Source organism: Solanum verrucosum, unplaced genomic scaffold (genome assembly GCF_900185275.1).
Source record: "Solanum verrucosum unplaced genomic scaffold, falcon-dt-bn FXZP01000183.1, whole genome shotgun sequence".
Classification (NCBI taxonomy): Eukaryota; Viridiplantae; Streptophyta; class Magnoliopsida; order Solanales; family Solanaceae; genus Solanum; species Solanum verrucosum.
The window spans coordinates 5,771,598-5,797,530 of NW_026020430.1; the positions used below are offsets into that span (position 1 = coordinate 5,771,598).

General features: G+C 36.6%; 4 protein-coding genes across 5 annotated transcripts; 1 reads left to right on the forward strand and 3 right to left on the reverse strand.

Annotated features, from left to right (window-relative positions):
• Nucleotides 1–2,069: 2,069 nt before the first annotated feature.
• Nucleotides 2,070–4,847, forward strand: LOC125807821 (protein TRANSPORT INHIBITOR RESPONSE 1-like). Its single transcript, XM_049487552.1, has 3 exons — nucleotides 2,070–2,527; nucleotides 2,640–3,138; nucleotides 3,616–4,847. The coding sequence occupies exons 1-3, from the start codon at nucleotides 2,070–2,072 to the stop codon at nucleotides 4,402–4,404; spliced, it is 1,746 nt and encodes a 581-aa protein (XP_049343509.1). The 3' UTR covers nucleotides 4,405–4,847.
• Nucleotides 4,848–5,167: 320 nt separating this feature from the next.
• LOC125807693 (rRNA-processing protein FYV7) lies at nucleotides 5,168–6,060 on the reverse strand. Its single transcript, XM_049487424.1, has 3 exons — nucleotides 5,792–6,060; nucleotides 5,537–5,646; nucleotides 5,168–5,426 (listed from the first exon to the last, which is right to left on the reverse strand). The coding sequence occupies exons 1-3, from the start codon at nucleotides 5,961–5,963 to the stop codon at nucleotides 5,169–5,171; spliced, it is 540 nt and encodes a 179-aa protein (XP_049343381.1). The 5' UTR covers nucleotides 5,964–6,060; the 3' UTR covers nucleotide 5,168.
• A 1,242-nt stretch (nucleotides 6,061–7,302) lies between these two features.
• Nucleotides 7,303–15,724, reverse strand: LOC125807842 (E3 ubiquitin-protein ligase MIEL1). 2 transcript variants are annotated; one of them, XM_049487573.1, is made up of 12 exons: nucleotides 15,600–15,724; nucleotides 15,429–15,516; nucleotides 14,883–14,939; nucleotides 14,746–14,778; nucleotides 14,559–14,636; nucleotides 14,394–14,437; nucleotides 14,229–14,269; nucleotides 12,210–12,292; nucleotides 12,021–12,112; nucleotides 11,847–11,916; nucleotides 8,203–8,241; nucleotides 7,303–7,617 (listed from the first exon to the last, which is right to left on the reverse strand). In XM_049487573.1, the coding sequence occupies exons 1-12, from the start codon at nucleotides 15,695–15,697 to the stop codon at nucleotides 7,492–7,494; spliced, it is 849 nt and encodes a 282-aa protein (XP_049343530.1). In that variant the 5' UTR covers nucleotides 15,698–15,724; the 3' UTR covers nucleotides 7,303–7,491. The 2 variants fall into 2 exon arrangements, with proteins under 2 accessions (XP_049343530.1, XP_049343531.1); XM_049487574.1 differs by lacking the exons at nucleotides 7,303–7,617; nucleotides 8,203–8,241 and adding an exon at nucleotides 11,496–11,694 and having other exon boundaries at nucleotides 15,600–15,708.
• Nucleotides 15,725–18,699: 2,975 nt separating this feature from the next.
• On the reverse strand, nucleotides 18,700–25,416 carry LOC125807410 (cullin-1-like). The gene is made up of 20 exons (XM_049487120.1): nucleotides 25,320–25,416; nucleotides 24,713–24,858; nucleotides 24,486–24,585; nucleotides 23,967–24,152; nucleotides 23,782–23,829; nucleotides 23,489–23,692; nucleotides 23,320–23,397; nucleotides 22,500–22,589; nucleotides 22,301–22,381; nucleotides 22,146–22,205; nucleotides 21,757–21,786; nucleotides 21,578–21,664; nucleotides 21,334–21,483; nucleotides 21,192–21,247; nucleotides 20,976–21,096; nucleotides 20,727–20,888; nucleotides 20,470–20,613; nucleotides 20,168–20,386; nucleotides 19,901–20,068; nucleotides 18,700–19,089 (listed from the first exon to the last, which is right to left on the reverse strand). Exons 2-20 carry the CDS (start codon nucleotides 24,847–24,849, stop codon nucleotides 18,988–18,990), a joined length of 2,223 nt encoding a protein of 740 aa, XP_049343077.1. The 5' UTR covers nucleotides 24,850–24,858; nucleotides 25,320–25,416; the 3' UTR covers nucleotides 18,700–18,987.
• Between the last annotated feature and the right edge of the window lie 517 nt (nucleotides 25,417–25,933).

Here is a 25,933-nt window from a genome sequence, read left to right on the forward strand (position 1 = left end):
ATGGTGGAGGTGCCAGACACAATTTTGAAAATGGTTTGTCAGATAGAGAAAATTCCATAGAGGAAGAGGACAAACAAGCTCATGTGATATCTCAACAATTACCATTAACCAATCTTGTCCCATTGCCAATACATTCCAAGCTGTCTTCTTAGCTTGTTGATAATCCTAATGTCATTCTTTTCACCAAAGATAATACCTTTACTATTTCTGTGCCAAGAATAGTCAAAAGGGTGTCCACACCATTCATTAATGGCTTCCACTTCCACAAAGCCATTCTTGATTCCACTCATGATTTTGTTGATTTGCCAATCTTTTTATTCTTGTGTAGCTAGCATGCCAGCTTCAACTATTTCAGCTGCACCTGCATTGCCACCAATATCTTCTTCACCTTCACTTTCTCCAGATATAACTCCTCTGTTTCCTTCACCTGGTGGCTCAGAGCTTGCTCCAAGTGATTCTTCACTGCCCACTATACCTTCAACTCTCAGCCCACCAAATCCAGATGCTATGGTTGCTCCTGGACCTTTCATGCCATTTCAGCCTTCTGCCTCATTCTCATTTCACTCTGCAATTCCTCTAGCATCAGTTTTTAGTGCAATTCTGGTCTTTGGTCTGTAATTGCTGCTGCATTGTTGGTACAGATTGGATTTTGGTATAATTTATTGTTTTAGTATTAAATATTCACACCATGTACTACAGCTTTATTCATATTGTTTTTGCTTATCAGAGTAAATAATCACTTATTACTAAGTTAATTGAGATGTATTGCCATTCTTGTGTCTCCAAATAAGAAGGGTTATGATAAAACAATGACTCCACTTTGTCTAAACAAGCTTTTTCATTCTCTGTTTGATTCAGTTGTCAAAAGAATACTATTCAAATTAAAATGATACTCTTCCTATACTAAAAAGAATAATTTTTGAGGTATAGTAGCAAATGAACAAAAAGTATAATCATTGAATATACTACTAGTGCTTAGGAGATGTGCTCTTCAAAAAACCCTTGTTTGATGCCTTGAGCTCAATGAAATTATCCCCCTTCATCCTGAGGCTGCTGTTTTCCTCCCTGAGCAAATCCAAAGCAGTCTGATTGCCTCTCATCTTTCTGCATTAGAAGTTGTTGTTGAACTCGGGTCTTTTCCTCAATTTTTCTTGGTGCAACTTTAGTACTTGATCAGTTTTAAGGCTAAGGCCGTTTGATGCTTGGATTTCCTCTTGGTCGTTATCAGGATCTGATAGAGTAGTCAGATTCTGAATAGGAGGATTTCTCGATGAAGGGATCATATTTTGTGAAAGGCAATGGTGACGCCTACACTTGATTTGATCATATCCCTCAGCGCATCAACCATGCACTTAATGTTAGGGCATGAGGGATTACTTAATTACTAATGAATGAATCATTTTCAAATTCCATGATGAGTTGTTCATCACAGATTGGACCACTGTGATGAATGGAGGGAGTACTATTCTGTTCCTAGCAGCAATAAAAACAAAACAAAAAAAAGAAGAGCTAGAGTTGATTGAAGCCATGGAGAGGGAGAGGGATTACATTTCTTGTCAGTACCAGTGTGAGTGTGTGTGTTAATAGCTCATCTCCCATTTTGATGATGAGTATAATTAATTAATTTTGGAGTTTGTGTTTGTGTAGTACTGAGACCATGTTATGGATATGGATGGAGTTTAATTCCAAAAGCGCAACGGTCCAAAATGTAATCTAAAATTTGTAATGAAATAATCAACTATTTTACTTACAAAATGAAATAATATCATGGACTTTACCTTAAGTGATATGTGAGAGGTTATACTAAAAATATACAAAGACAGCTTCTTTTAAATAATAATATATATAATGAATGATTTTCAATCAATTTCATGTTTAAAAATGGAAAGACAATTAAGAGAAGAAAGAATAAATAAATAAAAAAGTATCCACAATAATTAATATGAGCACCGACAACTAAACTAAACTAAACTTAACCCAACCCTGGTTAAGTTAGTTAACTAACTATCCATTTCCAACAATAAATCATCCTCTTCCTCTTCCTCTTCCACTTCCAGATCTGAACAACAATGTCTTCGTCGTCATTCCCTGAACAAGTGTTGAAGCACCTCTTCTCCTTGTTAACCTCACACAAGGACCGTAACAGTATATCCTTAGTCTCTAAGTCGTGGTACGAGCTCGAGAGGCGCTCTAGGAGGAGTGTCTTCATCGGCAACTGCTACGCCGTTAGCCCTGAGATTATGATCACACGCTTCCCTCAACTCACATCTATCTATCTCAAAGGAAAGCCCCATTTTGCCGACTTTAATCTCGTTCCTGAGGGATGGGGTGCCTATCTTCAACCTTGGATTGCTGCAATGTCTCCCTCTTACCCTTGGCTTGAGGAAATTAGACTCAAGCGAATGGTTGTCACTGATGACTCCTTGGACTTGATTTCCACCTCATTTCATCATTTCAAGGTCTTGGTCTTGTTGTCTTGTGAAGGCTTTACTACCGATGGACTTGCTGCCATTGCCGCTAACTGCAGGTCGGTCCCTTTTATTGCCTTACTTATTTGATTGCTGCTTAACATAATGGGCATCTCCCATACACTTACAGAAAGAATTGAAATTGTTATTTGCACTTTTTTTCTCATGCAGAAATCTCACTGAACTAGACTTGGGAGAAAGTGAATTGGAGGACCTAAGTAGTGATTGGCTCAGTCATTTTCCTGATGGTTGTACGTCACTGGTGTCACTTAACATTTCTTGTTTGGGTTCTGAGATCAGCTTATCACATCTAGAGAGTCTCATTGCACGTTCTCCTAATTTGAAGACACTTCGGCTCAGTCAAGCTGTCCCCCTTGAGAAACTTCCACACATATTGTCTTGTGCTTCCCAATTGGTTGAATTTGGTACAGGTGCATACTCTTCTGAGGTACAGTTACAGCCTGATGTTTTCTCAAACCTCCAAGAAGCTTTTTCAGGCTGCAAGATACTTGAAGGCTTGTCTGGATTTTGGGATGTCATGCCAGCTTACCTTCCAGCTGTATATCCAGTTTGCTCCAGACTCACCTCATTGAATTTAAGCTATGCTACTATTCAAAACCCTCATCTTAACAAGCTCATAAGTCTGTGTCATAATTTGCAGAGATTGTGGGTATGTTCCAGTGCTTTACTTTACTTTACTTGCCTATGTTTTCAGTCACAACATTCTGATAACTTAAGAGCATGATATCTTGAGCCTTGAAGCCAAGGGATTGTTTATAAGAGAAGCACACAAAATTTTACCTGTAAATTCTGTTGACGGCAAGGATATCTAGGATAAAAATCATGATATGCAGATACTTTCCACTCATAAGATTGGCTAAAATAATTCACCTTTACCTTAAGTTGAAGTTATAGACCTGTACATGAAGTAGGATCTAGAAGATACATTCTTTGGTTGTATAATTCTCATACGCAATGGCCATATGACATATTTATCAATCTTAATGCCGAAGACTTTTTTATCTGTTCTCTTTTCCTGTGACATTCAAAGAATTTCCTGCTAATGGTTCTTTAATCTTTCTTGCTACAAGCTTGGAATAGTTGCTTAGTGTTTAAGACATTTCACTTTGAATAAATGTGACTACAGGTACTAGACTACATTGAAGATACCGGTCTCCAGGCGCTTGCCGTTACCTGTAAAGACCTGCAAGAACTTAGGGTGTTTCCTTCTGATCCCTTTGATCCAGAACCAAATGTTTCCCTGACAGAGCAGGGACTTGTAGCTGTTTCAGATGGCTGCCCTAAGCTCCAAACAGTTTTATACTTCTGCCGCCAAATGACAAATGCCGCTTTGATTACTATTGCTAGAAACAGTCCTAACATGGTTCGTTTTCGCTTGTGTATTTTGGAACCTCGAACTCCTGATTACTTGACTCTTGAACCGCTTGATGCTGGTTTTGGGGAAATTGTGGAACAATGCAAAGAGTTGCGGCGACTTTCTCTTTCTGGCCTTCTTACTGACCGTGTGTTTGAGTACATTGGGACCCATGCTAAAAAGTTAGAGATGCTTTCCGTCGCCTTTGTTGGGGATAGTGATATGGGCCTCCACCATGTACTCTCTGGATGTGAGAGCCTCAGAAAACTAGAGATCAGAGACTGCCCCTTTGGTGACGACGCTCTTTTGGCTAATGCTGCAAAACTGGAGACAATGAGATCCCTTTGGATGTCTTCTTGTTCAGTAAGTTTTGGAGCCTGTAAGCTGCTAAGTCAGAAGATGCCTAGGCTTAATATTGAAGTTATAGATGAAACGGGTCTTCTGGACACGCAGCCAAGAAGCTGCCCTGTTGATAAACTTTACATATACCGAACAGTGGCTGGACCAAGGTTTGACCTGCCTGGTTTTGTTCGGATAATGAAAGAAGATGCTGCACATTAGCAATGGAAATTCACCCTCATGCTATTAATCCTCCTTTGTATAGCAGGTTAAGCCATAAAGTGCTATGTCGAAGACCTCACATGCCATCAACTATTACCTCTTGGCTAAGCTAATTTACTGCATCAGCTTATAAAGAGTTAAAACTCTTGTGAGGTTTGTTTGGTTTGGAATGACAGACCCAAGTTCTATACTTGTATTAGTATCCTAATCCCAGTAACCGACCCCTGTGTGTTGTTATGTATCATTGGGAATAAGAATTACTACTTTGTATTTTGTTTTAGGGGGAAGGGGGTATGTTCAACAATGTACATGCTAGCGATTTGAAGACTTTGAGCATCGTTATGCAGCTAATTTCATCATCTTTTCTATTGACTTGTTTTTCTGAAGAGATTATGCCATCATGTACTCATAAGTCAATAAAATTCATTGCATCCATGTACTAAGAATCTCTTCAGAAAATTATTTTTGGTAATCCCCATGTCAAAATTTGAACTCGAGTTCAATGGAAGGATTAATTTTGAATTCACCTTTACAAGACAATGAGAATTCAAGACTTGAAATACTAGTGTCCTACCATAGAAGAGCATCACTGGTACTCCTATCTAAGAAAGCAAATGATAGAATAAGTAATGATGGAAGTTCAAATGTGCACGAACGACTTAATGAAAATATTAATTGGACAAGATGATAAACATACAGTTTTTTCTTTAAACTTTTACATCCATACACACTTGTGTCTTTGATGTTACTGCTCGCTCATATTCTTATACTTTTGATCCTTGAAGTGTTTCCAAAATATGTTCTATTCTGTACTTCATGACTGGTTGGCCTGATTTGGTTTTCTTGAACATTTTCTCCCTTAGTTCTTTCCTTCGAGATTCAGCTCTCTGCCTTTCTTCTTTCCTTGCTAGAATAGTGGCCTCTGTCTCCATCCTTGCCTTGTCATCCTCCTCGCGTTTTCTCTCATATACTTCTCTTAGGCTTCTAGCACTATTCTTCTTATTTCTTCTCCCTTCTTCATCCTGATATAGCAATTGGAATTAGAATGAACCAACATTTTTCTAGTTGCAATTTACCACGTTTTGGATTGTTACGAATGGAAATAAAAAGAGGAGATGGATAAATGACAAACCTCTAGTTGTCTTCCAGAACCAGAACCAGAAGGCTCTCCTTGTTGCTGCTTAACTATCCTCTTATATTTATTTACATATTTGGCGTTCTTATAGAACTCCCTTTGCTTTTCTGCACAAAAAGAAAAGCACAATTACAGATACAACATATATGCTATGCTATTAGAACCAACTGTTTCAGACCATAGATTCAGAATCGGCAGAGTTATTTTTTCGGTAAAAGCAATAATTTAATTCCCCAGTGTCGTAAGAAATACTTATGATGGCAGGGTTGTAAGTGTTGGTCTTGATTTTGGCGTTTGCAAATGCTTCCAATGATAAGCCTCCTCTTCCTCCTCCTAATCTTTGCATATTCTTCCTCTTATCCTTGAAACATTTTGCTTTCTTCTTCGTTTCCGTCTCACCCGCCTTTACCATTTTCTTCTTCATAACGCCAAAATTTAGGATCTCAAACCCTAGTTTGTTCAGTTGGAGTCGAATGAACAAGACGATGATGAGATTTTACGTATTTCACCCTCCACGAACCGAGGCCCATAAGGCCCAAAGCTCCTCCTATCACTTTTGCCTTATTTTGTGTACGAAAATATAAATCCCTAAATTCAATTGTGGAGGAAAACCCCATGCATTTATTTTTAAAATATAAATCGTGTAATTAAATGTATTTTAAGGACAGCCCGTGTATCAAGTAAAAACTAAACTAGTGGGGCAGGCGTTAAATTATTTGGGAATTTTGTGAAAAACATACCTATATGTGCCGTTTCTAACAATATTGTTCCAATTTATTTATTTTTGAAAAACTTTTTAAAATGACTATAGTTTAAAATTAATTAGAGATCTATAGTTATAGTGTGCTTAATTACAAATTATAGCTTTGAAGAGGAGAGAGGCAAGAAAGGTGCGAGAGGTAGAATACTTGTTGTATTTATTGTATCAACCATCATACAATTGATACAACTAATTTGTATTCAAATGAATACAATTATACCAAAACTTATTGTATTTAGCTACATATTAGGAGGAGAGAGGCGAGCAAGGTCGAGAGAGGGAGTAGGGAGGATGAATACATATTGTATTTGTTGTATCACGAATACAATTGATACTGAATACAAATACAATTGATACAAAATACAAATATAGTTATCTAAATTCAATTGATATAAAATACATATCTTTCACTTAAGTTTGATTGAATACAATTGATACATAGTACATTTGATAAAGTGGATGGAATATATGGAGAGGGCACTGGAAAGAGAGAGAAGAGAAAAAACTGTTATAAACCTCTACATATAGCTATGAATTATAAACTATAGTGATTTACATGTTTGCCTAGTATAATCTCCCCGTTATTTATTGATCGATTTGCTACTGAAATGTTCAATTATTTTGAATTTGTTGTGGGTCCCTAAGGAAAGGTTGGTCATAAATTTGGAGAGTTTGCTTCTACAAGACCTTCGAAAACAAATATTGGACCGGAACCTCTTCAACAATTACCTAGTAACTTTGAAAAATGAATTTCCACTTCAATTAAATATTTTAGAATCTTCTCTTTTCCACAAATCCACCCGCTGTTCTGCCACGGAGGTCCCCATCCCAAACCCCAAATTTGGTTCAGACGATGGAGTTACAGTAGAAGTGAAATGACTTGAAGGTGTCTCTGTGAGAAGCTGCACACATACGAACTAGATACTTGGAAGAAAGCAATTACTAAAGAGAAACCTTGTTCCCTTCAGTGTTATTCATCATTTTCTTAATCTGAGAGTCGGAGTGGAGCCAATTCTTTTTACTCTTTCTGAAAGTTTTCAATATGCAACAGAAAAAATGATGAGGTTTTATCCAAGGACTATCCCAGATTCCTTTGTACAGTAACACTGGTCGCTAGAAGAAACAAATCAAAAAGGAACAAGAACGCCTAATGTGAGAAAAAACACCACTTGAATCAAGCTGAGCATGTATGTCATTGGGGATCTTCGCAAGTACCAATCATGCGGGTGTTGTATGAATTACAATGCTTGCATTTGTGCCCAAGTATGTGAAAAAATGCTTTACCAGTACTATTGCAGTCATTGCACAGAATTGGAACCTGCAAAGTAAAAAGAGTACAACCTTATTTGCTATATTCCCGCTTAAGAACATCATCCTAACAAAAAAGTTCCTTCTGGAAAAGAAGAAGAGAGATAAAAACAGTTAAAAGACGGGACCAAACTGTAAGTTAAATCCTTCCACTCCTTACCAACATCCACAAGCAAAGCTCCAGGTCAAACCATCAAAAAACCCTCCATTCCCTGCTAATTAGTCCATTCCACTGATATACCATCCCCCCCCCCCCCAACACACACATACACCTCCCCAGCTGATCAAAAGAACTAGGGCAGAAAAAGAAAGTTTGAAAAAGTAAAAAGGGTCTCCAAGATCCCAATTCAACAGGTTGTAGTTTTCTCTGTTTTTTTTTATATAATCAGGAAGTTACAAAACTAAAAGTTTCTTATGGTCAATTTTCTTCAAATTCCACAGAAATGGAAACACTGGAATCTAAAATGAACAAGCATCATATAAAAGTAAAAATTGGCAACATACTGGAACATATTTTTTCCTCTTATTAGATACTCCATAGAAGATTTGAATGTAAGCAATTACAATCATCATAAAACAAGAAAGAGCAACATACCTCATAACGATATTCTTCAGGCATGGCTGTAGCTTCAATCTATACATAAGAAACTTGATCATCAATAAACAATCATAATGCACAGTGGTTTATATCATGCACTGAGATGTTCTATAACACTTGAGCAACAAACACACGAAGATCATATTGACTCAAAATATGCATATATGAATAAACCATGTAAAGTCTCTGCTTTCTTCCCCAGCCAGAAAAAAATATCTAAAACTTAGAATCAACCAATCATCCAGCTCGGTAAAATGCAGTCCACAGAGAGTTGTGTAGGTCAAAGGGCAATTACCACTAAACTGCAGTATGGTTAGGAACCAGCAGTACCAAAAAGTCACATCTCCCTCTACTCCCAAGTAAAAAAATAAAACAAAAGGGACAAAAACGACACCCGTCAAAAAAACTTATTCTCATATTATGACATGAGATAGCATTCTCGGAGATAATGATTTAGCATATCCAACTGGAACAGTTTGAAGATTGGTGCACCAGATTACGTTCCAATCAGTTCTCAACAGCCATTGACAGATCTACACATTTTTATAAACCAACATGAAATCCTCTTGAGGAAAAGTGAGAATCTCATGCCTAAGATCATTGCAACAAGGCCACTTGCATCTAGTATAGTATATCTATGCAACTATACTTGAATCCTTCTCAAATCATGCCATTTCACATGTTGACAACTTGTGATCGGTCTAACTTGAAGACAAGGTTTTGTCCCCTAGTTTCCTCTCTTTATTCGTCATAGGTTTTTCTAAATTTCTGCAATTGCACCTCAGAGTCTTCCATCTAGCATCATGTACATCTATCCCTAATCACTACACAAACTAAACTTGGTCAAAAAACTTCCCAGTTCATATCTTCAGATAACCTCAAATCTAACTTGTTACTGATATCTCTCAAAACCAATACCTAATGCTTGATCATGATCTGACCTCTTGTTAGCAAATTAACTGTCCTATGTAAACAGGTTTGAAGAGCGGTGACAAATTCGTACACCAAGATGTATGTGTTACTGACAATTGAAATAGGATTCCACAAACTATAACTCAAACTCAGATATACCATCACCAAGTAATTTATACTCCCACAACAAACAGATCTAAAACATGATACAACTTAATTTTCTTCGGACGAGATTCAAAAGTCAAACCATGTTTTGAAAACTCTAAACAGCAATGCACCTCATTCAGATGTGTTAGAATAGTAATAGCTATATACAATCCTATTAGAATAGGAAGAGGTTTATACAATCCTATTAGAATGGGATTAAGTTTATACAATCCAATTAGAATAGGAATAGGTTTATACAATCCTATTTAGAATAGTAATAGGAATACAAATACAAATACAAATAGAAATAGGAATAGTAAATAGTATCCTACTTGGTAAAGGACTGTATTCTAGTGTCTATAGATAGGGTCTCAATGTAATAATATTTTTTTCCTATATTTCTCACATGGTATCAGAGCCTCTACGATCTTGGTAGGGAATCAAATAGCTTCTGCTGCCGCCGGGCGGCTATTACCCATATATGTCGCCCGTCTGGCCAACGATTATGCTTTTCCATATTTAATTTGCGTAGCACCGTGCCATCTTTCCAGTGACTCTTTTTTCATAATTAATTTGTGTAGCACCGTGCCATCATTCCGGTGACTACTTTTTCATAATTAATTTGTGTAGTACCGTGCCATCATTCCAGTGACTACTTTCTCATATCTAATGTGTAGCACCGTTCCATCAATCCGGTGACTACTTTTTCATATCCTATATGTGTAGCACCGTGCGATCTTTCCGGTGACTACTTTTTCATATTTAATTTGTGTAGCACCGTGCCATCCTTCCGGTGACTACCTTTTTTTTGCATATTTGATTTGCGTAGCACCGTGCATCTCTCCGAACTACTTTTCATATTTTATTTGCGTAGTACCGTGGATTTTTTCTAACTACTTTTCATATCCGAGTTGCATAGTTCCATTCGTCTTTTCGGTGACTCCTCAAATCTGATTTGCGTAGGGTTGTGCCATCATTCCGACCCGACCCATATTATTTCTCTTTTCAATAAGGTCGTACCATCAATCCGACCTTTCCTATATAATTTCTATTTTCTAGTTGGGTCGTTCCATCATTCTGACCCTACCCATATAATTTTATTTCTTAGATTGTGACCACTTTCAGCCATCAAATCTAATACTTTGGCGTATGAGCATGTTCCATTCGGTGACTTTCTTGTTTAATATTGACTCATCTATTGATTCCAACATGATTCATATACTTTATACTAGATTTTGAGCACTTTGTTGCCAGGGGGAGTTTAGTAGCCTTGCATGTCAATTATGTGAGTCACTCTATGGTCTGAAACAGTCTTTGCAAGTTTGGTTTGAGAAGTTCAACACTGTAATTTTATTACTCCGTGTTTAATCAGGATTATGTATCAAATTCAATATTTCATGAGAAGATTAAGCACATTGAGATTGACCGACATTATGCATCAAATCCAATATTTAATGAGACGACAAGCACATTGAGATTTTTATTTTTTTTGAATCAGTGAAGACAAGCACATTGAGATTGACTGTCAATTTTGTGAAGTCGACTGATCAACTTGCAGATATCTCACCAAACTCCTCATCGGTTCTCATATTAATTACATTTGTAACAAGCTAGATACATATGATTTGTATGCACTAGCTTGAGAGTGTTAGAATAGTAATAGGTATATACAATTCTATTAGAATAGGAAGAGGTTTATACAATCCTATTAGAATAGGATTAAGTTTATACAATCCTATTAGAACAGGAATAGGTTCATACAATCCTATTTAGAATAGGAATAGGAATACAAATAGAAATAGGAATAGTAAATAGTATCCTACTTGGTAAAAGATTGTATTCTAGTGTCTATAATTAGGGTCTCAATGTAATAATGTAGAAACAACAACAATTCAATAATATTCTTTTCCTATATTTCTCACAAGATACAAAAGGCACAAAACAAAGAAAAATATATACATGTTAATGCTTCAGTCCCACATCCCACACTAAAATTACTGGCTCTCCATTCTCTCAGTGACAAAACCCATGCTTTTAAACAGCAAATGTAGGATTTGAACTTCATGGGTTTGTGTTTTGTCTCTCAGTAAAAAAGTGACTCTAAAAAAGTTTCAAGAAAAAAACAGTATCTACATTTCTCGTTTCTCAAATATTACTTCCTTAAAATAAGGTTTGCCCTTAAAAAAAAAATCGAGGCAAAATCAGTAAGCCAAAAGACTGTTAGAGCAAAATCAACTTCACTCCAGAAAAATGCCAAGGAAAAAAGGGATCGACTTAGATTTCTCTCTCTGTCCTTTCAACCTCTTATCAGTTTAAGCTATATCAGCACTGGATTGGAGGATAGCTCACATGCTGTGAGCCCTTCAATCTTCACCATGTGGTGAGGGATCAAATCACACCTACGTAATAATCCCCTCCATCCCCCTATCCCTAAATAATTAGTTTAAATTATACATATATCAGCATATACCCTTTTTTTTTACTGGATGTATGTATGGTGGATATTGCTTGTAGCGAAGTACAAAAAATATATTATGGAAGAACTTTGTAGGGACTAACTAAAAAGTAAAATAACATCATACCTCCATATCTAATCTTTGCCAAGTTCCGGACATGTTGAGAACAGACTTAGAGCATATAGGGCAGCGATACCTATACAGAAAGGGGAAGACGAGTACAATATGTAAGTTAACCATACAGGCTGATTGGCATGAAGAAAAAGAAACATAATAGTCATGTTATAGATAGAACTTTACTGGTTCTGATGGATCATCTCTGTGTAGCATTCCATATGCATTGTATGTCCACACTTCATAATTGTGGTGCCTTTCACTGAGTCGAAAAGAAACTGGACCGAACCATAAATTTACTATTAGGGTATAGTTCCAATCAAAACATATGAGCAAGTTAAGGCAGTAAAAGCCAAATGAAGAGTAGACTCAAACCTCATAACAGATGGGACAATGGTTCTTCATTGAGTTCTCCACACATAAGTGATTATCACGCAGCTCCACCGAATAGCAGGATCCTGTTGCAAAAACATCACGAAAGTAGCTAAAAGAGAAGTATTTCTAAAGCTTAACGCATCAGAAAAATAAGGAGACTTTGCGCATATGATAAAACATTAATTCACCTCTGATGATTTTTTATAAAGAAAATATTTATCTTCATCAAAAAAGAAAACATTTATTCTAATCTATTGAAATCCAGCAAACTTGGCAGGCATATGTTTGAAGCCTTGCAGATGTGTAGGAAGGAGAAAGAAGTTGTACAGATTAATCTTTTATGACCAAGGTTTATTAACATCTTATTATAATCTTTTATAACTAAAAGATTATAATGGATCACTGAAAAGACAAAGAACACTAATTGGTGACCTCAAGATGAGCGAGTTCCCCTTCCAGTTTTTGCCTTATTAAGACCAAGGTTTATTAACAGCTCAACTTTATCAGACTTGCAACTAAAATTCGTTCTTCGCCAACATGAATTTAGCATCCTCGGAACCTGCATCCTCCCATCTAAAAAGACTTACAGGACCTATAGACATGAGACCTTTTGAGTTAGAAATACTTAATTTACAAGGAAAATGTACTTATGTTCCTTTATCCATTACAAGGATATGCCTGACTGGAACATACCACAACCATTATTATACAAATTTGGAAGTTAAAAGAAACTTGTACTTGACCACACATCATCAATAAGATTCTCCAGAACCATAGAGCGGCCGAGGAATCAAGAAAGAGAGAGAAAGGATTCAACCCTATTGAAAGGTTTCCTCTCTATTCTGTTAGGATGAGCAGTTATAGCTCTTTGACTTCCATTATCCTTATTGGTTTTATGTTATTTTATTTCATTGATATAGAGATGCATGTCGTGGCAGATCCAAGATTTTAAGGCCGTGGGTGCTCTCTTAGCTAAGGTGGCGGCGACAAATATAAAATGTAAACACACGAAAAAGCCAAAGGGGGTTCAACACACACACACACACACGCACACGCACACGCACACGCACACGCACACGCACACGCACACGCACACGCACACGCACACTATATATATATATATATATATATGTATATATAAATTTTACCATATATAAACAATGTAATTTTTTTGTCGTCTACCTAGCTCCGAACCCACTTAGCTACCAATCAAAAAATGCAAGTGCATAAATTTACACTTCGTCATAAAAAAGACAATCATATTTGAATATCATAGCTAAAAAAAAAAAAAAATTACAATAAATATTATTTTGAATAAAGAAAATAGGAAAAGTAGCAAAACGACAAGTGAAAGAAAATAGAAATACAATCAATATAACATAGGGAGTAAGGAAGAGAAGAGTTGGTTTGTAAAAAATTTAAAATGTGCCGACTGGGAGTCGAAACCAGATGCAAAACATTACAAAGGACCTTAAGCACCCACAAACAGCCACTGCGCCAATCAAACAATTTATTCTATGGGTGCTCGTTGTTTACTTTTATACTATTCCTCCTAATTTCTATCTAAATATATTTAGTTGGATATGAAGTTAATGGGTGCTCGAGCACCCGGGAGTCCCTATGTGGGTCCGCCCCCGTGCATGACGCCAGTAGACAGCTATGAGATGGTAGATGTACAAAGCAATAATATAGTTGTACAAGATTAACCTTCCAGTTCCAAGGATATCCCTTTATTACCATATTTCTATCTAAGACTCAATGGAAAGGGCATTTGAAAAGTAAAATTTCAGAAAGGAACTGTCAAATGAGAAAAGTACACTTCCACAATACAGTTTTAGAACAAGCTATAGTTGAAAAGAATCACTAGTTGAGAACTTGAGATATAATCTACACCTTTCTTTATAAGGTAAGGGTTGAGATATAAACTACACTATTCAAAATTAAAAAAGAAATCGATCCATTTTGATACAAGGAAATCCACAACAGTAGTCAAACAACAAGGAGGAAGGGATGCCTTACCACACTTCTTGCAGTGGAAGAAGTTTTCTCGACCACCGACCCTGTTTCACCAATTACGTATATAAGTACCACAGGTGACATAAATTGTTGTTTAGATAGTTGGAACGAGTAAGGAAGTGTAAAGGCAGAATGGAGGCTGAATACAATATTATTTAGTGCATTCACCTGCAAATTCCACAGTCATCACAGTGAAACTGCCCCTTTGTTCTCTGAAAGAAAAGTAATTACTTAAATACAAGTGCATCAAATGAATTAAATATTTATTTGGTTACTCTAGCATCCAAAAATAGAACAATCTAATTTAAGAGAAAGATAAAATAGTAGCATTACATTGTCATCGTAAAATCTACAAATTTCACAATAGTACTCCCCAAATTTGACTCCACACTCTGAACAGATCTCAGCAACCTATTTAACACAAGCCAGAAAAAAATTATCACAGACTATAACGGCTGAAAAGTCCATAAACTTGAGACACTCAAATGATAGATAAGTGTAGCAACAGAGCTTAACAAACCTGTTGTTCAGTGTCGCATACAGCACAAACAACCTGTAGCAAAAAATGAGATCCAACATCAATCCCCATAAAAGTTCCGAGTATTCATGAACAATCTTATCATCTGAGGAAATCAATAATATGAGCTTTACTCGTACTTGCTTAACATTGTGGCGCACAAGTTCGTGCCGTTCCTTGGGATTGGTCAAAGCATTCTGATTCCAACAAACACAAGCTTCAGTAAAAACAATACACAGTTTATAAAGCAAGGAAGGTCCATTTAACGTTTTGAAATATGGAACTGACAATAGTAAGGCCTCTTACTATTATAATGAAGCAATAGCACCAGACCATTACAGAAAGCGGAAACTAGTTAGTATGTATGTTGGATCCAGAGAATCCCACATTAAGGGCAAAAGAAAAAATGAGTGTTTGTCCATCTATTTCCAAATAAAATACTTGTGTTTGCATGTGATAACTGGAAATTGGTTGTTCATAGATATTATGGATGGATTTTGCCTGCGACTTGTTAATTAAATTTTACTATTTGGGACAGCTAATTAGCAGCAGGACATATATGTAAAGACTAACCGACTGTTTAGGTTTTCCAAATAAGGATGGAGTATGTTCTACTTCAAAATAAGTGATAAAAGGGCTCCGGAGCAGTGGCTGTTGTAGTATTTTTATAAGAAAGCAGCAAGCACCTTGGCCTCGTTGTGGCAGTGACGGCAAGTGAAAATTTCATTGCAACAAGGGGCTCGGAGTTTACAGCGTCGCCGATAATGATCACATCTATTTAAGGGACAGAAAATATGAATCATTATACAATTTTGACAGGAAAATTAACACAAAATGGTGTATGCATAATTATGTACCCATAAAGCAACTTTCCGACATCTTGTCTATGGAGCTCCTTTTCGGTCGGCGGCGGCGGCGGTTGATCGACGACAAAATTGTCACCGTCTTCTTCCATGTAGAAGGTTCGAGAGTGGTGAAATTTGGTTGCGTGTGGGCAAATGGTGCAGTATATATCAAGTATTTAAGGGTGGGTTCAAGATCCACTACCAGGGATGGATGGCTGCTCAAATTCATACTGGGCCCATTTAACATAAAACTTTACTACAGTATAAATTTATGTTTGTTAAAATTCATTAATCACACTATAACTATTGAAATTAATTATAATTAGGACTTCTTCATATTCATTTCATAACATTCTATTAAATTTTACTCTGAACCCGCATTAAGCTCTTAGGATTAAAGTGATTGCTCAACTATTCACAAATGAACCGTACGTATTGGCAAAGGTTTGCAGGATGGTTAGGCATCAGCGAAGCAGAACTCTTAGAAGCTTATTAGTCGAATGTTGGAATTTCTAAGGCCAAAAATTATGTGGTGGCATAAATCCTTAAAATTATGCCACCTATAGTGATATGGGAGCTACAGAGGCCCAGGTGTTGCTCCAAATATGATTCAGAAAAGCTTTCTATCAACTTGCGACATTCTAATCACTTTCAACATTTGTCAACTTATCAAAGCTAGCTAGATTCAAAAGCATCCAAAGTGAAAGTTGATAAGACATTTGTTTGATTTTTGATAAAAAAAATATGGCTAAGAAGATCGTCAGAGTGGTCAAGTGGATTAAACCCTTATCCCCTGTTCTTAAATTAAACACCGATGAATCTTGCATTAATGGAACTTGTGGTGGGGGAGGTGTACTTAGGGGATTATCGAGGAAGAGTTAATGGTTTGAGTTCTATCATTGCTGAGGCAGACTCTTTATTGTTGCTTAATTGCAATATCGTTGTCTGAGCAATTCCCTGGAGAATCGAAGACATGGTCAAAGAGATAAAGAATCTTGTAGGCATATATGATATTCCTATTCAACATTGCTTTAGGGAAACTAATAAAGTTGTTGACAAACTAGCTTCCCTAAGTCACTCACTTACTCATGTACAAATCTAGATCTACTCTCACTTCAAGTGAAAGGAATTCTCTACATAGATAGGTGGGTATGCCCTTCCTCTAGTGCTTGTTTAGCTTAGATCTTGTGTGCACTCATGTGTTTGGTTTGACTGTGTAACCAAACTCGCAAGAAGGTATGGCCTAACCCTGCTTCTTCAAATGTAATTTCTTTCTCAATGGCAATATATATGGTATATAAAAAAATAAAAATAAAAAGATAAAGATCAAATACTCGGAAAGTAGGTAAGCATAGAGGGAGACTAAATAAATTCACCAAATTTCTCTTTTGTTGTTGAATTAAGCAGATGGTAATTGAGGAAACTGTTACTGTCAGTGGCGAATTTATGTGTAAAAATTGGGTCACCCGAACCCGTGGTCCTTCGACTAAACTCGATATATTACTTGTATAATTATTAAAGAACATATTAAATAAACACCTGTTGAACCCGTTCTTAAAGTTGTTGGATGGTTCACTGGTTTGACAGCCAGATTTTAACACCAAGGTCCTGAGTTCAATCCTAGCCAGCCCCATTCTACTTCTATTTCTTTTAGTAACAAATAACACTCGTTTTTTCAAAAAAAAAAACGAAATTCTAAAGCAATGGTGCACCCGTTTTCTTGAAATCCTGGATTCGCCTCTGGTTACTGTACTACATTGTTTGCAGTATAGGCAAGGATATAAGTATATCATTTAATTTGTTTGTTGTTATTATATATATTGATAGATAGAGTAATAAATTAGGTTGAAATATATATAACTATGGGGTAGAGAGACATGATTTCAACAGCTGGTAGCATTTTGATCCAGTTCATGAACGTATAGTATACATTTTCCTTTCCCTCCGAATCACGATCCAGTTCATGAACGTACGTACACATTCACCCTGGCCGAGCAAGCTCAACATCCATCATTACTCCATTTTCCACTTTAATTTTCTCATACATGAAAAAACGATTCTTCAACTTGGACTCTATAATTTATAACAAACCAAAAAATAATCAGCTTTATTTAGCTAGCTCCATATATACATGCTAGCTACTGCACATCATATTCCACAAAACATACTTATAAGACATTTGAAAGTTAAGTTTGAGGTGGAGAAAGTAGAGCCATACAATGAAAGTGAGAGTGATATGATTTTCATTTGATTCTCTACTCCCAAGACAAGAAATATCATTGGATTAATTAATTTGTGCCTCTTTTGAAAAGCCTGAGTAGAAACATGCGATAATAAGAAAGAATTATAACATGTCAACAATTGGTGTGGCCACAAAAAGACCTGCACAATGTAATCCTAAACTAAGCTTAATTTCCAGTGCACTCGTCCGATTATATATATGTTTATAATCACCAACCAATGTATTGGAAGAATTTCTCAATATTCTTGTTTAATTGGACTCTCAACACTGGGCCATTACACTCTAAAAACCTTTGCCACTACACTAGACAATAGATATAGGTTAAAGTCTCAAGTATCGGATTATTTATATATAATATAACTACTCCATTATTTTTACCGGACAGAAGGGTGTTCAGTGAAAAACGAATCATTGATTGTAGTAATGGGAGTGGTCCAAGTCAACATTGCAAGTGTTGTGGGGACAATGACCCAATAATAATTCCAACATATTTAGAGCTGGCAATTGGCTCTTTACTCTTCGCAATACAGCCTCCCCCCCCCCACACACACACACCAAACAAACCACTAATCTGTAACTATTAACTAAATTTTTCTGATAACACAATTGTACATTTGACATCTCTCAGGTCTGGACCTTTTCTTGTTGACACATTAAAGATTAGGGTATGGTGTTGGTTCAGGAATTAGAAATGTAGTAATTAATTATGTAAGATTTAGTTATTCCACATTTCACACCGCACCTAAAATAGTACTATTGAACAAATGGTAATATTTTCTGTTCAAAAGGAAACCTACTTGTGCCATGAACAGGTTAAGATATTATTGTCCACATTAAACCATTTATAATTCAGGGGTTGCACGGACAATATAGAAACACCAAAGCATAAGATTTACACAAAGATGTGGCGTTTAAGTGACAATCAGGAATATCAAGGAAAAAAAGTGCACGGCTGAAACATTTACTGAAAGGGGAATTCAAGTGCCACCAACTTCTGAAAAAAAGTGGTGATATACTAACAACTGCACAAGTTGCCTACTCAGGCAAAGGTCAAAAAAATATCGCTGCTATTTCCTTGGCTAACAATCAAATCCAGCTGTACTCACTTCCATCTAGTGCCAAGAGAAGTCAATATCACCAAGGTATCAGCTTGTTGCCTCAGGCCAAGTACTTGAACAAGTTTGGGTTCTCTTTGTCTCTTTCCAAGTAGTCACGAGTGATAAGATCTTCAATCCTCTTTTTGATTGCTTTGAAATCAGGCTACACAGAAATTTTACATTATTTTTCGACACGTACAAGAGAAAATTCAATAATTAGAATAGACAAGCTAACACATCTCTCCAACTAGAGCCTATAACTATTTTTCAGGAAAAATCATTTGAAGGCAGAGAAGAAACTTGAGAAGGGAATACGATGAAATATATTGGCACGTTTGGGTTACAAAGATGACACCTCAACAGAAATTCCAGCACTCTGCATATCCTACTTTATATATCTATGGATACCTCTCTTAGTTTTGAGGTGGTCACACATTCCTCAAACTAGAGGAAATATACTGGAGGTGAGAAAAAATTTCAGGTAGTTCCTCCCGATACCTATGATAAAGGACAAGTAGTTGAATGGTTACTTATTTTGGACTGAATAACTCTCTTCATTTAAAATTTTGACCAAGACAGAGGAAGTTCAAAATACAACAAAAAAGATAGCTGGACACAAAGGAGTCAATATCCTCCTGTTACCCCTGTGGTCAACCGTCATCATCACTTCTCCATTTTTATTTTTATTTTGAATAGTCGGTACTAGGAGAAGCAAAACAAGTAATAACCATCTAAGATATTCTATCAGCAAAGCGATCCCTAGGACATTGATGACTTACTTTTAAAAATGAAAAGATGTTTTAAGTAACACGCAATTAGATAGCAAGAAAGAAAATGAAATGTCTGGCATGAAGCAACAACATTCCTCCATGTCAAATTGAATGTTGTGGTTATTAGGCAGACCAAAATCATGTCCTCTTTCCTAAATGGAATACCTAAACCGAGGAAATCCAAATGGTGAAGATGCAGCATACCTTAAACATGCGGCTCAATTGCTCAACACACTCCAACACGAGCTGCTGATGAGGAAGCACCTTCCGGCTCTTCATAATGCGCACAATACAAGCATCAATTGCATAACGTCTGTCCTTGTCAACATCCTCAACCACTTTTTTCCTTTCATCCACCGGAGGCAAAGGGATCTGAACGATACAATAAGATCATTGAGAAAAAGTGTCCACAAAGCATACACAAAGTAAGCATCACAGCAAAATACAAGTAGCTCTAAACAGTATCTATACCCTAATCCTCCTCATTCTGTCAGTGAACTTGGAGTTAAATTCAAAATGATCCGTTGACGAAACAGTTCTATTGCTAGGCTCTTTGGTCAGAATTTTATACTTGGCACATGACAGGGATTGAAGCAATCTGATCAAGTCATCGTCAGCCAAATTTAACTGACTTTTGATATCTGAGTAACTCAATCTATCTGAAGCATTAAACAGTAATAGAGCAGCAGCCTGAAAATGAGGTCATTAATCAGTAACCATATTTGGTATCAGAACAGCGATGCTGCAGCATAACTATTTCACAAACTGATCACCTGGTAAGTTCCCACAATAAGTTCAATAGTTTTTGATTCAAACTTGCCATTGATATTGCATGTACCCAGTGAATAAATCCAGGTCAATTTCCTGTGTTTCGTTTTCGTCTGATAAAATTCCTTGAAGACTTCTACACACTTCACCTGAGATACCAACAGAGGAGTAAAACACCCATAAAAAAATAAAAATAAAAAAAGGAAAGATCAAATCAGCAGCAGAAATTGAATCATTATATCAGATGAGAAGCAGATCTCACCATTTCCACAGGGAGACTCAGATCAGAAGATTTATAACTAGGCCAAAAGCCAGTTGTAAGAACTGTGACAGTCAAATCAATTCCAGGATTAGCTGCCGAGTTGTTACTGAGATATTCCTGAAAGTGACTCTGATTTTCCTTCGCCAAAGTCAAGTCCGTCACCTGTTTTGTTATTTCAAACAATAAGTGTTGACAAGACAATTTGAACGGGGGGAAGATAAAATTAGTAGTACTATACACTCTCCTCACCATTCCCTCCATCTTTGACGTAAACTGTCCACCACACTGCTGCTTTAACTTTGTTAAGATAAGCCTTTCATGGTCATCATTGGCACTTTTATCAAAAAGCAGTCGCCGAGAAAGCTTCTTCCTATAAAATTATGAAGACAAATACATATTCAATGGTTAGAGATGTAACAAGGAACTAGTTACTGGGTCAAAAAAAAAATTGATGTAGCTTCCAACCTGTAGAACTCCGCAAAAAGGTCTTTGTCACTGATATACGCAAGAAGCTTGACCACCTATATGAAATATAAACAATTATGAAGTTATCCCGAAAAATCGAGTGACCACCAGAAAGCGAAGCTGGATATAGGGTTAGTGCTACCTTATCTAATGTCTCCTCAATAGCATCATCACTGAGTTTCTCACTCCCGCCCTTCTTAAGGATATTATCACAATAAGAGGCAAGGAGCTCTGCACTAGAACAGCCAGCAACAATTTTGTTACAGAAGACCTCAAATGCCTCTTTCAAAGCCTATAAAAGTTCAGAAGTTAAGACATCAGAAATAACATCTCAAATTATTCAAGGTAAAAAGTATAACCACGCAACTGTGAACAGCTGGATATACCTTGTGAAAGAGAGAGTTATTTGCAAAACTGTCGGTCACATATGCCATATATTTGTCATGCAGCTCAATAACCTTCCTAACAAAGACCTGAGGAAACAGATTGGACACAGTTGAACCATCTCCTGAGCTATTACACTTAAAAAATCAACTTGAGTAGAAATTCAGATAAGTGGATTTACCTGCTCCTGTGAACCACTGGAACTTTCAGCCTGTAGAATTACATAAATATCAGTACTTCAAAATGCACTGAAATCAGTTACTACCAAAAGGAAAAACAATAGCTCGCAGATCATAAGAACAGCATGTGGATGCAACTTCACATATATCTGTTTTTCTGATAATGCTATTTAATCTACTCAAAGTCTTGAACTCCTTTTTTTTCTAGATTACTTGATTGTTCTCAAAGATAGGTTGCTCTATGCATTCTCCCCTTCAACTTCCCTTGTTTTTTCCTAGCCATACACCTAAACTTCTTCTCTACTAGTTCAAGAAGCATGGATATTAAAATAAGAAAAAGGGGCCAAAAAACATATTGCCAAATGAAGCACAACATGTTCAGTCAACAGACCTTGTTACTTGCTGAGTCTTCAGCCTGTTGCACCAACACCATGCCTTCAGCAGTGACATGCTGCAAAAAATGTACCATAACAAAGTGTTTAACCACCAAAAAAACCACTCAACGAAAACCCTGTAGTTGCTCAACAATTAAATAGAAGACCATACCTGCTTAAACATATTTGCAACTGGTTCCAAACCTTTAGGGATCCTGTGGAATAGCCTATACATTCGAGATAAATCCTCTACCTGACATGAAAAAGGGGTGGATCAAAAGAGGGGGGGGGGGGGGAGGGGGACAAGATCCTCACATAAGAAGTCAAATACATATTGACTAGTAGACACCAAATATGCAAGGAATTAATACCTTATCATCTCTAAGCAAAGCTCGGCATCCAGAATGCTCCTTCTCAAGCAATTGATTGGTATATACAACCAATAATTCATTTTGCACTTTCTGCAGCACAAGTGTAGTGTCAATTGAAAAAATAAATGCAACCAGAGGCACTTTGAACATAACTCATTTCAAAACTAAACAGAGTAAAAACTTAGAAAGTAATGACCTGATAAAACCAAAATGAGACAAAGTTATATGCATCAATGTTTTTCATTTCTCCAAATAAAAATAAAAACATCACTGATCAACAGCCCTATTTTGTACATTTGGCTCAATGAAGAAAATGTGCTTCAAGCAAAAGAACAATGAAGAAGGAGATTCATTAATGATGCATAATCATGGAGAAACACCTCTAACTTAAAGTGGAAAGTTTTTGCAATTTCCAGTAGAATCTGCTCCAAAAGATGATCAGAATATCGACCAAAAGAAAGCACAGCATCTCACTGAAGCATAGTTGTAAATGCACAAGATGAATACATTATTCCTTGTCCGAGTACAATGAACAAACTAAATTGAAAGGTTTGGAAAGACTATATTTCTTTCATTTCACAAGTATTCAGTTTATTCAAAGAAATCATCCAAGGGGAATGCAGTCAAGTATCCGACACCAATTAATGGGAACTCCAAAACCAACAGAATTAAACATCTAGAGAAGGGTTAAATAGTTACTGCAACATATCATAAATACAAAACAGTTTATTTTGAAGTTCTAAATAGCTTTTCATCAGTAGTTAAGATGCCAAGAAAATACTAATATTTCAATTTTCAAGTGCCTCATTCCAATACTGACCTCCAGAAGTTTTGTCTCGCTGCTTGAGTGCAAATAATGAGAAACTCTATCCTTCTCTTTTTTCAAGCACTCTTCTGCCTGTTTTAGAAATAACAGGTATCAGTATACATTCTGGGATAAGGATACAACCAACTTATGCACTAAATAAAATTGCAGATAGGATCTTTACCTTCAACATATAATCTGGACAAGAATCTTCCACAATCCAGTTTGATGCTTTTCGAGAATAATACGCTGCTGTATCTTTAAGCATTGCATCTTCAAAGTCATTTTCATAGAACTCCATCTCCCCCATTCCAATTTCAACAAATATGCCTAGCACGTTCTTCAATAACGCTCTATCAATCTGCTCACCCTCACGTTCTTGATCAATCTGATAAAAAAGGATTATCAATGAGACTCTTATTTTTGGCGCATAGTATGATACAAAAGTGGGTCAAATAAAGAAGGCATGAGACTTGCCAGTGCTATAACTGCATCTCTAGCTTTACTTTTCAACTCTTGATAAACCTATTATCAACAATCACAAATGTAAATATCATACACAACAACAGCATAAAGAGTATTTATTCCTATAGGTTGAATTATAAAAGATATGCAAAATAATATAACCAATATGATATCACATAGAAATGCTAAAGACTAACCAAATCACGGAAGCACGTCAGACCAACTTCATTAAGTGCAGGGAGTGACCTTCGAGCAATAAAATACCGATCAAGATAATGGAAGAACCGTGAAAGCCACCTGACCATAAGTTTATGATTTGCCCATCTTTTCACGAGCTCCCTCAGCATAAACTCATCGTGCTTCTCTCTCAAAGAAGATAGAACCTAAAAAAGAATAAACAAACACATATGGGAAACTTGAATAGGAAAAGCTGAGCAATGAGGATGCTCTTTAGCCTGCTCACTACATGTGAGTTTGAGTTGGTAAATGAAGTATTTAAGTTAGTATCACTAAATAAACCACCTCAATAACATAGTCCATACATATGTTTTGTTCATATGTTTAACAAATTCTGAATTTTGTGAAAATTTTGTCATGGGAACATTTAACCACTTAGTGGGTTACAAGTTGATAAAATTTAACTGGCACACTGATGTCATCAACAAACCTTCAACCCTGTGAGAAGCTAAGAGAATTTTCAAGCCAATGGTTCTTACTGTAGAATTGATGTATTCTTCAAAGGCTTCCTTGTATTTCTCATATAGCTGCTGAGAGTAATCGTGAGGGGGCTTCTGTGTACACATGTTATAGATAGTTCTATTCTTCAAATTAAGGAAAATTCAAAAAGGAATGCCAACCAAAAAGAGGAAAAGGTGAAAGCAAAAACCATAGTAATTTAGAAAAAAGGAGAAGTGACTATAAGCACAAAGAATGTTATGGATACGTGTAGAGCATCATGTACTCTTCGGAGCTGAATGAATCTGGATGGCCTTCTAAGATTTTCTTTAATTTTGTGATTCCCTTCTGCATGAAGTTCCATCCTTCCTCCAGCTCGATGGTCTTCATCTGGCTAGTCGTCATAAACACAAACTGCAAATGAGCAACATTAGCTTATCACAGCAGGAATTTGTAAAATCAAATCAACACTGGAGCAATAATCTATTAGAAAATATAACTAAATAATTATGATGATCACATTCACATGCAACTACAATATGCGGTTACATCATAATTTGGCTAGTTTAGTGTTCGGTTAGAGCAATTGATTTAAGAAAAACACAATGAATTCTTAGCCCCCAAAACCCAAAGGAAGCAGCATATACTCCTACCACCAATCAATCATAAACAGGATGGGATGAAAGCGGGAGATATATTACAGGATAAGGAATCAGAAAGAATAATTTTTTAAGCAAGCAAAAGCATTAATTTACAATTCGATAGGGTTAGGGTTTGGGTGGAATTAGAGATAGAGACGGAATGGATAAAAGGGCTCTAGAGGGCGATGGAGAGGGGGGGAAAAACACGAAAGAGAGAAACATAAACAAACGTACAGCAGTTTGGTTGCAGAAAACACGAGGAGATCGCGGAAGAGGAGCGAGCAAGCTAGGGCAGACGAGAAGAGAAACAGTGCAACCCAAACTTGCAAAATATACTTGCTACTTTTTTATTTTATTTTTTTAACGAAAGAAAAAAGAGTTTTTTGAGCCTCTAAATAGAGACAATTTCAGGCACAAATTGGCTATAAATCTCGGTCCATTTCTCCAAGTATTTGGGCTTCAGGCCCCAAATACACTCATTCATGCAAATGACACTTTTTATGCTTGCTCTTAATTTTTTTCGTCCAGAATTAATTACATTATAGTCTTACTTTTTCTTAAATTATAAAAAATTCTTAAAATTTAAGAATATCATATGCATCACTCAATGTCCTGATACATTGCGTCCCAAATTTGGATACATCATTGTAACGACTCGGAAAATGATAGGTTGATCTAGAGCCTAAACGTGAAGATTAACGTCAAGGGTTAAGGGCTAAGGTTTTTGGGTGTAGGCCATGGTGAGGGGCCAAGGCTGCCTAAAAACTAGGCTTAGCCACTGCCTACCATGACCATGAGGGTCTTCACGACCCGTGGTGGCCACCACGAGTCGTGGTGCCACCCGTGGT